The 14,730-nt window shown below is 46.4% G+C and overlaps 1 protein-coding gene across 7 annotated transcripts in view; it reads right to left on the minus strand.

Moving 5' to 3' along the window:
- The window catches only part of SLC22A23 (solute carrier family 22 member 23), a 172,795-nt gene that overhangs the window by 121,099 nt on the left and 36,966 nt on the right, over positions 1 to 14,730 (minus strand). For 4 of the 7 annotated variants that reach the window (XM_025891073.2, XM_073877515.1, XM_073877516.1 and 1 more), the window contains exons 2-3: positions 13,318 to 13,421; positions 7,226 to 7,380 (exon numbers count right to left, since the gene is read on the minus strand). The exons of 1 other annotated variant lie outside the window; for it this stretch is intronic. In XM_025891073.2, the coding sequence (XP_025746858.1) occupies positions 7,226 to 7,380; positions 13,318 to 13,421 (259 nt within the window). Of the gene's footprint in view, positions 1 to 2,638; positions 2,936 to 7,225; positions 7,381 to 13,317; positions 13,422 to 14,730 lie in introns of those variants that run through there. 2 more of the 7 variants (XM_073877521.1, XM_073877519.1) reach the window with 2 other exon arrangements.

Below are 14,730 nucleotides of genomic sequence, written 5' to 3' on the forward strand. Positions count from 1 at the left end.
CTTGCATGTCCCTAGGCACCACCAAGTCATCGTATTTGAACTGAGGTTGTCATCTTCCCCCACCAAACCTGCCAGAGGAAGGGAGTGGCCAGGAGCTTCAGAATCTATGGGACCTGGATCAGACTGCCTGGGCTGCATCCCTTGCCCCACCAGTGGGAGGGTAATCTACCCACTTGTCCAAGCTGGTCACCCGCCCCCTGGTCATCATTTTCCCCATTCTTCAGTCAGCCAGGCTGTGGACTGCACCTCCTTACTTCTCCTTCCTTGTGCCCACGGCCTTCTTCAGAATCTTCTCCTTCCTCACCTGGATCCTGCAACAGCCTCCCAGCTTTGAGCCTGGTCTGCTTCCTTGGTCTGCTCTCCTCTGCCGCAGGCTGAGTGATCCCCCAAAGCACATAAAGGTTCGCCTTTCTTGCTTGAGACTCTTCATGAGCCTGGTGCTGTCCTAGGGTCATGGAGGAGAGGACCTTTGTGCACAGCCTCCTTCCCAACCACAGTACCTGGCATGTTCTAGGCTCTCTGGCCCTGACAAACATCCACTCTCCCTGACCCTACCAAACTCACGGTTCAGGGGTCACTTTCTGACACTCTCACTTCATTCAGGGCCTGTCCCAGCATCCCCACCCACTAACCTCTGAGTGTCCCGGAGGGCCGGCAGGTATGTCTGCCTTTGTGCGCTCAGCACCTGACAGTGCCCCGGAAGGGCTCAGGTTGCTCCCTGGGCACCTAGTAAGTACTCACATATTTGCCAAGCGAATGAGTGAAGGAGAAAGTAGTCTTGTGTTTCCAAGAAGGTCACCAAAACCCAAAACATAAACTATCCGAAGCAGAGTTTTCCTGGCGTGACACAGTCACACAATCCAAGGGCCACGCATATCTGCCTGGCTTCATGCCCCTCCAGCACTGAAGTGCCGCTTAGAATTCAAAAGAAGATTCAGTAGAGACCAATGGGTTTCCATTTGGTTTGGTTGTTACTGTTATACTGTTACAGCAGTATTCAATGCTGTCATAGAGGATCCACTGGGGTTTTTTTGTTGTTGTTGCTTTCCATCCATGTTCCCCACAAATGGGTCCAGGAAGGGACTGCACAGCTCCATAGGATGTAGTGTGGAAGACCGTGCCCTAACTTAAAAGCCAGGGGTGACAGAAGCTTACAGATAAAGCAATTTGTTACTGACTCAGAGTCGGTCACGGCAGAGCGCACACCATCGCTCAGATCTCCTGATTTCCAGATCTTTCTACTTCCCCTGTTAGTGTGGTGAACTGCTTTGTTTCAACTGAAGCACCACTAAAATTCCAGTCTGGGAAAAACCTAGTCCCGAAGGACGCACACACAGCTTTTATAACATCCTCCACTGCATGGAAAAGGCATCCAAATATTCCAATTTCAAAATGCCAGATATCAAAAGTTCTGTTTTTCCCTCTGATTTGGAGACAGGACTATCTTGCAAATTTAAAACATCCAAAGAAATAGGCGCTTTGAAGCCTACTTATATTTAGGCAATATATACATGCTGTCCTGCTTAGTGGGTCTCAATGGCAACTCGGAGGAAGAGCCCTGGATTCTATCTTCACATGCAAGTGAGGCGAGAACTCCTTCCATGCTCTTCAGACATATAGACATTGTATTTTTTTTTTTTTTCCAGAGAAAAGTCTCAATATAAACTCAAGTTCGGGCTAACATGTAAGTAGGGATAGAGAGGTTTACTCAGCTTTACTTGAAGTTTGAGAAAAATTAGTTGTCAGTGGCATTTTCTGGTTCTCTGCTGGATGACTCACCCCAGGAGGGTCAGGCCAACGAGAAGCATGGCCCTGAGTGGCCACCTCGCCATCCTGTCTCCTAGGGACTGGAGCTCGCTCACCAGGAGCTTCTACTGACTCAACACTCCGTGGCTATCCCAGGAGCTATGGTTCCTCAGAAGTGGGACAGAGGGAAGGCAGAGAGATGGAGAACAAATACTTCACTACTCTTTTTTTTTTTTTTTTGCTTATACATTAATTCCTCTGCTTTTCAGTCCACATGCAGGGTGAGTAAAGCTTCCAGTGAAGAAAAGACTGGTGCAGAAACCTCAGTCTGTTCTGATTTCCTAGCTACTCTAGTCTGAACCTGGAGAAAACTAAAATTCTTCTGAAGCTTTAAAAAAAAAAAGCGTTTGTCTTCGGCTTTTGGTAATCTCTGACTCACTTCCTTGGTGGAAAAAAAGCTGTATCAGTAGAGCCGGTCCCACCAGAAGAACGGGGTTCTGGCTCTGTTGTGTTGCTCTGGGGAGGGCCCAGGAATCTGAAGCCGGGGACAGGTGAGAGAGGACAGAGACAGGCGGTGGTGACCGAGCACGCATTCACGGGAAAGTGTCGCTTCCCCCAAACGCAGTGCAAATATTTGCTCCCCAGCAGAAGTGAGCCACAAGCCAGTGGAAAGTCTCTTGTACTTGACAGTGATAATCACCGTTCTCTTCATTCCACAGTTCAGCAACTCACCATGTTCTGGCTCAGTCCTTTTTTTTTTTTTTCCTTTTTTTAATGTACAGCATGACTTTGATGCTTAACAACCCAGTTGACTGAAATATGTTCCGGGGACTAATAGTTCAGAAAGACATCAAATTATAGAAATCCGTGAGGTGAGGAAGAGTCACCCTACACCAGCACATTAGGAGTTACTCAATCACTTCAGCGAGAGGCTAAACCCATCAGTGCCATGCAAGACGAAGAGCATCACCCCGCCCAGAGCAAACTCAAGACTTTTCCGAGTCTAGTTACCAATTAGACATGGCTTCTCCTTTTGCGAAATACTCAGGAACTTAGTCACCTGTGACATTTCCGGTCACCGCTTGATGATGTGTAAAATTCGTCCAGTTATTTAGGCTAACTGGGTTGAAGGAGGGTTACCTTAATGAGAACATGAAGCTTGGAGAGAAGTTTTCAAGGAAATTGTTCACTGTTGGGTCCAAAAACAGAACAAAGAAGTGATGTTCAATCACCCAAAGTAACTAAGATATGGTCTCTGCTAGCAAAAAGTAGTGTTCATTATTTCAAATCGGGGTTTTGGTGGGGAGAGGTTGTCAATGATGGGAAGGGGGAAGACACAGATCAAATGAAGAGAGAAACTAGAAAAACTATTTACATTAAAAAAAAAATCTCCCCCACAGACTTATTACATCTAACATAAAATTAACTTAAAAAGCAATAATCTCTCATGGGTTTCTTTTGAAGAAAGATACATCTGAAACGATACTATGTTTCCATGTCTGTGATGTCATGAGTCCTCGCTGGAGAAAAAGTTCATACCACAACACATCATGTCAGCCTGTAAGGCACAGCGACTATTTCTTTAGTCTTTGATAAGACTTCATTTTCATAAACAAATAAGGAGATGTAATTCTTTTCTCTGTCTGTGGTCCCCTGCCTCTTGCCCAGCAGAGTCAACATTTTCTCCCCCACCTTTCTTCTTCTCCTCCCCACACCCCACCCCGGCCTGAGGTAAAGGGACACAATGAAGCCACTGATTTAGCCCGAGTGTGTTTAATTATTTCTGTGTCTCCCAGTGGCTTCCCAGGCAGACACAAAGCCATCCACCTTCGCTGGTTCTCTCTCGTTCGGGCCAGTGTGCACTCCACTTCCATATGAAGACTCATAGGAAGATGCGAATAATCTCTATTTTATGTCCTAATTACACCACCACGTCTCCCTTCGATGACTTGGAAGTTTAAGGGAGAGCGTATTTATCTGGAACGCACCTTAGAAAAATTCCAAAGCAGGAAAAAAAAAAAAAAACCCTCTGGCAGCCTTGCACATAAAGCTGAAAACTTTCACAAGTCAGCAGCATTTTGCAAAATGAAGAGTCCACCCTCACGGCAAGCTACACAAGAAACAAAATCTGCACAAATCATGACTTCCCCTGCTTCCATTGCCAAGCACCTGCAGGACTAAAAAAAGAATCATACCCAGTTCTCTTCTGAGAAAGTACAAGCCTTTCCAGCAGATGCATTAAGTGAGATTAAAAAACAACAACAACAACGAAAACCCGTATGGTTGAAGGGGGAGAAGATGTCAGGACCATTAAAGATGTATTTTCCAAATAATCATTGCCTCCAATTTAAAAACTTTTCTTTAGAGTCAATAAATACTTCAACCCTGTGACCGGGGTTATCAATACTTTCCTTTAAGCAAAACAAGTTCCCAAGCATGTACTACCTGTGTATAAAACACTAGCAAGCACACTAATTTGGAAATTCAGATGCAGCCTGCCCTATTGACCAGGAGCCTGCCTCTTAACCTCTTATCACCAGCCTCTGTCTTTGCCTAAAATTGCCAGAGATGGGCTACCCCGGCCCAGCACATGCCATACCCTACTCTAATCCCAGCTGCCCATTACAACTTCATTTCCATTTTTGATTCCCCTTGCCCATCTTAGCTCCTCTGCCATCACCAACCTCCCCCTAATTTATTGTCTCAATATTCCCTCAATGAACTCCAAGGACTCACTGATATCCTTTTGCTTTAGTCTAACTTTGCTCTATCAGATGCTATATTGACTCAAACAGTGGGCAGCTGGTTGATACTTGGAAATTCTCATTGCCATGATATTTGTCAGGATGTTTGACTTGTAATCCCAAGTTAAGAAAACATAATTATTTATTTATGCCCTGCTTCATTTCAGAAAAAAGTATAAGGCTCCTGGCACAAATATATGCAATAAAGTAGCACTTATATTATGGAAATAGGAAAATGGGACAAAGGAGAAATGAAGGGAGGAAAGTTTAGATGAATTTAGGAGAGAGGCCAGAATTTAAAGCTCAGCTTGTCAGGCTCATCACACACATGGCTGGATTAGATTCTTAGCTTTTGAGCTTCTTAGAAGCCAGTGGAAAGACGGGAACTCACTTATATCTATCGGTGGCTGAACATTATGGTTCACTGGTCAAACCTGGCCCACTTTCTGTTTCGGTTAAGTAACGTTTTATTGGAACACAGCCACACCTATTCATTTAGGTATCATTTATGGTCGCGCTTCGCCATATGGTGGCAGTCAAGCAGCTGCTACAGAGACCTGCAAAACCTGAAGTGTTTACTATCCGGCCCTTTTCAGAAAAAAGTTTGCAGATGACCAGGTTACGTGATTCTGTACATGCAAGATCAAAGCAAAGCAGTATCCTAGGATAAGCACACCCTTTGACAGAGAACATTCTAGTATAAAGCGCTCATGATGCAATCTCGTGAAAACACATCCTTAGCTTCATTTTTCACAGTACATACAGCAATGGGTTTCAGGGCCGATGGCATGATGTCATAACACACGCCAGTGAAACAGTCCTATGTGAGGCTGCAACAAGGCATGTCAGGAGAAACTCTCTCCCGCTCTGGCTTAATTCAGGGAGAGTTAGTTGTAAAGATGGCAAGTGCCAGCTATGTGCAGCCCTCCCCACCCTCCTTCCTTATCGCAGGCAGACGAAGCCAAGGGCTCTGGTTACTCTCCCCCAGGGAGCCCCGAAGTGTCCTCCAAAGTGTTCTCTGAGTTCTCTGGCAGCCTCGGCCAACCATTAGTGGTTGGCATGCAAGATAAAACTGGTACCCATCTTTGCTTCAAGGTGGTTTTCCATCAACACTCCGCCTCTGAGTCTGAGAAGCGCTGGGGCTGGTGACACGGAGGCAATGCTCCCTGCCCCATTCCTGAGAGGAGCTATTCTATCCTGTCGACGCACAGAGCCGTCTCCATTAATGGTATCCATGAGGATGCACTGGCCTGATGTCATCCTGGGGGAGCCAGGAACCTCGCAAGGATGGCTGCCTGAGAAAACCAACCATGCCGGCACATGCGTGGCGCAGGCAAGGGTCTGAGAGCACGGCGAGGGGTCTCTTCCAGAAAAGAGCGTGGAGCCTCCTCCTGTGCACACGTGGACCGCACGCACGGACCACAGGGGGCGGAGAGGCCAAACAGGGGCACCGGCATTTTGTCTGGGAACGTTCAAGCCCCATGCCTGTGTTGTTTGTTCCAAGAAACAAAACCTCCAAATAGCCATCACCCAGACCCACTGACCTTGAACACATTCCTAAAGAACCCCTTTCTGCCGGAAACAAGGATTCCAAAATAAATGCAAATAAACTGGAAACGGTGATTTCCAAGAAAGTACAATTCAGTTCAGCGTTGGAAGAGGAAGACAGAACCGCCAACTATAGATTTGGAAGAACACATCTGTCACCTTTCTCTATGCTCATTCTTCCTTTGTGACTAATAAAACTATGTTACAAATTGATTCTATTTCTATTCTCTACAATTGGGAACAAAAATTCAGGTTACCCGAAAAGTGTTACTGAGTCTTTAATATGCAAATCTAAGAGAATCAGAACTATTGGGCATTGTCTACATGTGATTCCTACCCATGTTGTCAGAAGGCAAGAAGCAGGCAAGATATATTATAAATCATTTTACGTTATTCCTAACATCTTTCAACAAGGTAATTAAAAAGTATAAAACCAGAAAATAAGTAAAACATCAAGGCCTACAACCTTCGTCCTCCCTATGAGTTTGTGGCTGTTTTAGTAAACACCAACTACAAAGAAGTGAGATATAAGCATGCCTGACAAGGGAATTAATATAGTTAACAAACACATTAGATCAATGGAGGAAATTTTTTTTCACCCTAAAAAGAGCAAATGCTAACAAATGCTGAGATTTGCCCTTCCAGTATTGAGGGTTCATGTCCAGACCACATCAGGCCACATGTGGACACAGGAGAGTGTGGGAATTTTGGACTCTACATAACCGTAGGAAAAAAAAAAATGAGAAAAACTCTTAAAGCGCCGATGAGATCGCTGAGCCCAGACCGGACGGTAGTGGTACTTGGTATGTTCTTCTGGAACCAAGTACAGGAATGTCCAATTATGCACTGGGTTTGGAAGTGTGCAGAATGTCAACCCAGAAAATTCTGGAGGAAAGCAAAAGCCCGTCCATATCAGCTGTGGGCAGACCTCCATTTCTCCAAGCAATTACGTAAACCCTCCATGTCCTTCGATGAGCCCTGAGCCTGAGCTGGAAATCAGGACAGAGTATTGGATGACACTGCCCGAGACAACTTTTTCAGGAACAGTTGAGGCCACTGAAATTTGTGCTTCCAAAAGACTGCCATCCCAAACCGCCAGCAAGCACAGCACCCTTCCCATAACCTCACAGGCAGCAGCAAAACTGCCAACGAATTTCTTCAAGACAGTCATGAAGGCTCCTACTTACGTAATGCATACAAGGTAAGTATTATTCCAGCCAGGCAGAATCCTTCAAAGAACCTGAGGGTGCTGAACATGGTCACATTCACTGACAGTGCCACGGTTAGTCCAAAGATCAGAATGAAGATGATGGAAAACAACAGCACAGGCCGCCGGCCAACCCTGCATGTGAAGAGGGGAAAAAATTAGGAAGTATCATTAAACAGGGTTGCAACGCTAGATGCTGACCCCCAGTATCCAGCTGGCGCTCCACAGATGTGGGATGAGTACTAGATTAAAAGGCTCTGTGGTGTCTAGACCCAATTTGCACGCGTGGACCGCACGCACGAACCACAGGGTAGAAAAGCCCTCTGGGGAAATTCAGCCCAAACCCTTGCTTTGTACATAAGGGGGCAGAGGTCAAAACAGCTACTGAGTAGAATTGAGACAGGGACCCAGTTCCTGCTGGCAAGTCTGTTTCTGAGTGTAGAGGGGAATGATTCAAGGCAAGAGTAACAAAATCAATAATAACTCCCCAAACACAAACCTTGACACACCCAGCATAACATGTCTTGAGAAATTGCTGACCTTTGGAATGGGCTCCAAAGTCAACACAAACACTGAGCCAAGTCACTTCATTTCCTTTCTCTGGGCTGTTAACTAGTCCTACCTGACCTCCCATGCAACCTGTCAAGAGTCCAGGACCTGACAGGGGCTGATCTGTTTCAGCTACATGGATGAGAAATACTTTTAAAGGGATCACAGACTAAACTAAGAGAGTTTGAACTTTAACTAAGGCGCGTGGACCTGGAAGTGAAGCCCACCAGGCAGCAAGGGGCTTGGAAAGAACCTGGCCTACTGTGTTTCCACAAAGGGTAGCGTGCACACACTAGGTTGGCGGGTTACAGAGCGGGCGGGTGCGAGATCGGTGACCACTAGGGGGCGATGTGCTTCTAGGCGTGGCTGGCAGGGCAGAGGGGGTGGTCCCAGGGAACAGGAAGTTGCTAGTTCTCTATCCTTCCGGAAGTATCTTTCCATCTTTCCCTTCATCGACTCATTAGGAGAAAAAACAAAAACAAAACCCCAAACTCTCCACCACACTAATTAATATAATAAATCCAGCTTGAACTGGAAGGATAGCTCACAGAGAAATTGGAGTAGTGGACTATCTGCCAAAGGGAAAAAAAAATTTACATCTCGTACCCCAAACACCTAAAGAGTAGCTGAATTGGCTTAAACCTGCCTAGACATCCTTGTGACGTTCTTGTGACAAATGAAAACAGAAAGGAGATTTGTGGCCTAGGGCTCGGGACAAGAATGGGAAATGAGTGCAAGTGAACACAAGATTTCCGTTCAAGGTGATGGAAGTGTTTTAAACTTAAGAGTATGGTGTTGGTTCTATAACTCTGTCTACATACCAAAACTCATTGAATTACTCGGTTAAAATGGGTGAGCTTTATGGTATGTCAATTATCTCTCAATAAAGCCGTTAAGAAAAAAGCAATACTTAGTAACGCATGTCCTTGTCCTGTGAAAGAAATGGATGTAATTTCGAGAAAATATGAGGAAGGGAACTACAGAGCACAGTTTCATTCATTATTTCTTAGGCTTCTAACCATCCCCATTAGTCACATGGGTTTAGTGAGATGAACTCAATGCCAGTGTGAGTCAACTCTTGTCAGAGCTTTCAGGCATTATGTCCCTTGACTGGTGCTGGGGTCATGAAGCCCTTGTCATGTACTCTATAGGTAGTTTTATCCAAACCCAATCCACTTAAATAAATTTATAATATGGCTTAGCTGGTCTCCTGAAAACAAAGATGAGATCTGACTTCTCCATTGTTATTTCCCCCTTCCTTGTCTGTAAAATGGGGATAACTGTCTGACTTCACAGCATTACTGAGATCATTAAGAAAGGTGATGGATGTAGGCACAATGCCTGCCACAGAGCAAGTAAAGGTTTAGCTCATATGATTCCTTCCTACATGTCTACAGCCTGGATACCCACCAAACACGATTTGCCCTGTTCTGATACTTTAGAAAAGATCCTTCTTTTTTTTTTTTAAGTTGTAGAAATCTAAATCTAAATGTCTCCCTCCCAAATGGTTGCTAACATCAATAAGTAAAAATTATTTTTAGGAACTGTGGGGCAAACATGGTCTTTAGAAGCAGACACCCCAGTCTTGAATACAGGCTTGCCACTTATACACTGCAAGGTCTTGGGAAAGACTAAAGTTCAAAGAAACCTTGAGTTTTCTTTGGAATGGCCAGTTAATGCCGACCGAATGGGGTTGCTGTCAGGTATGGGTGATTTAGTAAGATTTAGTAACAAATGTTATGATCATTGGAGTTTTAGTGTGAACTGGTTTCCTCCAGAGCAGAATCCCCTCAGAGATGACATATAAAACCACACTCCAAAATCCGTTAATGCAGAGGTGGCATCTGAAGTGGGCAGAGATAGTGGCTCTCAAGGTTGTCCACGACCTCCCCCTCAGAACCTGTGGTTATGTTACCTTTCATGGAAGAAAGGGGCTCTGCAGATGCAATTACGGTCAAAGACCTTGAGACCAGGTGATGATTCAGGTGGAATCATCAGGTGGATCTAAGCACATGGAGAGCCTCTTCAGGCTGCAGGGAGGGGAGATGGTGGCATGAGCAGATCTGACTGTCACTGCTGGCTTTGAGGCTAGAAAAGGGGCCATGAGCCAAGGAATGTGGGAAGTCGCTGGAAGCTGGAAAAAGTGAGGAAAAGGATTCCTTCCTGGAGCCTCCAGAAATACAACCCTGCCTGCATCTTGATTTTAGCCTCCTGAGAACTACAGAACTCTAAGTTAATTAATTAATTTAAGCCACCAAGTGTGTGGTGATTCGTCACAGTAGCCATAGGGAAATAACACAGGGTCTCAACAGGAAACAGATGCCCCACTCAAAAAGAGTGATTTGGGAAGATTTTAGTATTTGCAAAAGGCTCGGCAAGCTGTGAGAGAAACCTTGGGGTCGGCAACAGCAGGGGGAAGGATGGTCCTGGAACCCAGAGAGAGAGGTGCAGGGTGGAGGGGCCCGGAACGGAAGGCAGCCAGCCCCTGGCAGCCCTGCAGAGACCCAGCTGGGACAGAAACGTCCCCCCTTATTCTCATCTCACTCTCTCAGACCTCCAACTGGTGTTCCCTCCCCATGGCCAGCCTCAGCCTGGAGCTAGAGGGCAAGGGGTCCTCTGGTGCAGCCTCGAAAGGCCAGGGCCCAGGGCCAGCTGGAGAGGGTGCAGAGGGCTCCTGAAGGGAGAAGGGCACAACATCCAGCAACAGAACCAATAATAGAGGGAAGGGAGCTCATCCCGCAAGAGCACGGACGGGGCTGCTCCCTCGTAAATGTCTAAGCTAACACGTTATAGGATAGTACATACTGTAGATCCCCAAACAAGATTGGGTGGAACACGGTAACCTTTTAAAGAAAAAAGTGTCCTGGGGCCCCTGGCTGGCTCAGCCGGTAGAGCATGTGACTGTCGATCTCAGGGTTGTGAGTCTGAGCCCCACACTGGGTGTAGAGATTCATTTTTAAAAATTAAATAAAATAAAAAAGGGTCTTACTGAAGTTTCAACATGTGCTGACTTCAGTCTTAGAAAGTTTAACTTATGACCTGATCAACTTCCCCATGAGGCCATGAAATGGGTGCTGACAGCTGTGAAGTCTGGAGTTCCCTCTAAATGTACTTATTTCCCTTTGGGCACGGGTTGAGCAGGGAATAAACGGCCAAAAATAAATGAATAAATAAAGGGTGGAAAACACCAAACTTTCAAACTGGAACTGAAGTCCACTCAAGATGTTCAAAAACCACAGGGACAGAGCAGCCGGCCCTGCCTCTCTGGGCACCCCCTGCCCGCTCACCACGGACCAAGCCAAAGTGACTGTAGAGGTGTGGCTTGGCAACATCATCAGGCTCGGGTTACTTACGAGGAAGACCGCCAAACGCCTCTGCCTTTTGTCCCCAGGCCTGGTGTGTGAGCCAGGATGCCAAACAGCAGACACGTGCAAGAAGTAAGAAATCACGGGCAACCCCCTGGGGTCCCTCCCCTCCTTGGGAGCTTTGTACTATCACTTAGCTGTCGCTCAATAAACCTTGCTTTGCTGCCCACCAAAAAAAAAAAAAAAAAAATAAAATAAAAAAAAAAGTAAGAAATCACCAAAAAAAAAAAAAAAACCAACTTCTAAACAATTTAAGCCATTATAGACTGATCTATTCACAGAAGTCCATATTAAGTTTCCAGATGATACCACTAAATAAGGACACCCAAACCTCGGTCAAGTCTGCATTTTCTAGAAAGAAGTGACATGGATTATATTAGTATATCTTCCTAACCTATTTCAGTGCAGAATACTGGGAAACAAAAGTCCTCATGGTTAAAATATTGGGATTAGAGTGTTTCAGATTAGTAGAGTTTGCTCTGAAAACCTATAAACTCAAGGATTGGGTTAAAAAATACCCTACACTCCCCCCCCTTCCCCCCTTCCCCCCCCCCCGATCCCCTGCCAAAAAACAAAACAAAACAAAACAAAAAACAAAAAAAAAACCTCCAGGGGGCCCTGGAATAGGTTTTCAGAGGTCACCGGCAGCTCCTGTTACTGCTCCCAAGTAATGTGTCCCTAAGAAGCATTTACAAATGATGATTAAGCAAATTCTGAACACACAGGAAATCACTTACTTGTGAATGCAAAGCAACTCCCAAATAGATGTTTGCTTTTAGAAAGAAATGTCCAGAACTTGAGAGTGGTTTCAGAACCCTTCTTGGCCCCATGGCCCCCTCCAGGCTCTTGCTGCAGTGCCTCAACCCGCTTTGTTAACTAACCAGGGAACAGGGGCAACGCAGAGCAAAGCCACAGATGTAAGGGGTCTGCTCCACATCACTCTTGGCCCTTATGACGTCATTGGGTCCAAGATGTCCTTATTCGCAAAAAGTTCCTTCAAAGATAAAAGAACGTCAAGGTGGGGGAGGGGGGATGGCTACCCCACACCTTTCTCCCTGAGCAGCCCCGTTACTGGAAACCTCCGTCAACATCGGGAGCTTGCCTCCCTGCTCAGATGTGTGCTCCGTGCGGCCCTCGTGAACACACGGGGCTGTCACACACTCGTGAAGAGGCAGGCTCTGGAGCCACGGGGCTTCGGTTCAAAACTGGGCTCTTCAACTTAAAAGCTGAGTGAACTTGGGGATTTTACTTAGACTTCTGTGCTTCTGTTTTTCCACTGTAAAAAGATAATAAATAGTACCTACCGAACAGGGGTGCTGTGAGGATGGGATATTTTAATGTGTGGAAATGATTCGCACGGTGCCTGGCAACAGTAATCAATCAGTAAGTGGTAGCTGCCAATATCACTGCCGCCGTCATCATCATTACTGTTAACTACGATTCTCTTCACTACCCCCTCCGTCTCCCTAACCTTATCACTTTATCATGAAACCACACACTTTGCTCCAGGCACTAAGAACTCCTTACCCATCCGAGTAAAGCATATTCATTCTCACCTCTGGCCACCACCCTCTCTCTGCTTGTGGTGCCCATCCGTTATCCAAATGCTGTTCACTTTCCAAGGTCCAGCTCCCCACGGGCCCTGCAGAGGCGTCTCCTGGCCAAGCCAACTATAGGACTCTGCCTCTCTGAAATCTGTGTGTGTTCTGAGATGCCCACTGGCACAGCCCTACCCATTCAGTGCATGTGGGTAATCTCTAGCTCCTCCGCTCCCCGTCTTTTGACGCATCTTGTGTATCTAACTCCTCAGAGCCCAGCCCACAGAGCCTTGAACCTCTGCCCTCAAGCTCTTCCCAACTAAACAATAAACATCAGGAGCAGAGGGGGCTGTGGGTCGCATGCAGGTGTTGCTAGAGTCTAGCAGCTGGAAAATTGCAATGAATTTAAATTCTCTGTTCCAAAGGGCCAGTTATATGCACTGGCCAATGCTCTTAGTTCTGAATTCTCCAGGGGACGGCTTCGGCCCTCTGTGCCAACACCCATACCAGGGCAGAGAAAGGACTCGCTAACAGTGATCTAACACAGACCACTCTTCTTTAGCCAGCAAAGGCTTGCTGTGGCTTCCAAAGGTTCGTGCAGTGGGCACGTTGGTACTCACCAGTCAGCAATGCATCCAGTTATTAGGTAGCCAAAGATTAATCCAACCAGTAAGGAGAACTTAGCGATATGGACCTTCCAGGCATTATCACACACAAGATCCCACTAGAGAGGGGCAAATAGAAAATAAGTCAGAGAGAAGCACATACAGAGGCCAGCTGTAGTTAATCATAAGGGTAACACAATCACTACAGTAAGGATCAGGACCCCATTCATAGCAACAAGTCACACATACCATGAAGACCTCCCTTCAGTGGGTCTGAAAAGACACCAACGAGAAATAGATTTTGCCCACAAAAGGCAGTGTAACATTATAGCCAGGACAGATTATAAACCTCTGCAAGGAGCACCCCAGGAAACATGGGGGCGTGTGTTCTTCTGCCCTAGCTACCACAGGGACTGTAACAGAGGAGGCTGAGCGGTCCTCATGGCCAGCACCTGTTCTCACCCACAGAGCTGTCACTCGCCCAGAGGAGGGAAGACCCTGCCAACTTGCTGCACAGGGGATCGTGACACGAGGCAATTAAAAGCAACTTCTGTGCTTCCATGCCCAAGCCCTCCCCCCACACTTTGTAAGTAGTCTTAAAAACAGAGTTAACAATTAATGTTGAAATATTAACTAACAAAGCATTCTTTTTTCTTTTTCTCTTGTAAATGTCCCTTAGGTTTCCCCTGACTCTCTTCTAAAGCTACCCCCTCCACCTGGAGGGAAAGCCAATTGATTTGTGAATACAACATTTAGACTCTTTTAACAATTGTTTTATTATTTAATAAAAGAATAAAACAAGTCTCTTAAGTTTGTGTTGTCCTTTTGCAGAAGCAGGAGAAGAGCCACGTTTGTTCCCTGGAAGCGAAGTGCGTCCAAGTTGAAGACCTATGAGGACATGGCGCTCAAATCCAAAAACGGCTCACATCCGGGCTTTGGGAGCAAACCAGCAGGGTCTCGGCAGGTGACACCATGAAGACTGCAGCCCCCCACCCCACATCACCCCATCGTATGCCCTCCTTCCGGTACAAAGAAGTTGCTAAAGAACTTCAGGTCAGTGGAGAGGGAGAGATGCACCACGAGGTAGGGGAGGTGGAAATGTCAGAAGTTCTGGAAGCAGAAGCAGGATTTGTTGGGGTGAAACCTGATCTTAGCTTTGTCTTACTCAATACACCCCCCTGCCCTCTTGTCTGTCCATCTTGAGACCCAAGTATAATGCAGGGGATCCTTACAGGGCATTGTAAGCTCTGGTCCTGCCCTCCATTTCCAAACTTCTGGTAAGCCTGATGGCACCTGCACCCTCCCCTCCCCACCCGGGAGCCCTCAGCTGTGGGTCTTGACTTCAGCAGGCTTTGGGAAAAGCCACACTTCTGCCCTGGCCACGGTACAGGGAAGCGCCCGGCCTGAACAAAGCCGGAAGGCAGCCTC

This window comes from Callorhinus ursinus, unplaced genomic scaffold (assembly GCF_003265705.2).
Source record: "Callorhinus ursinus isolate GAN/ISIS: 27379988/994484 unplaced genomic scaffold, GSC_fseal_2.0 scaffold26, whole genome shotgun sequence".
Classification (NCBI taxonomy): domain Eukaryota; kingdom Metazoa; phylum Chordata; class Mammalia; order Carnivora; family Otariidae; genus Callorhinus; species Callorhinus ursinus.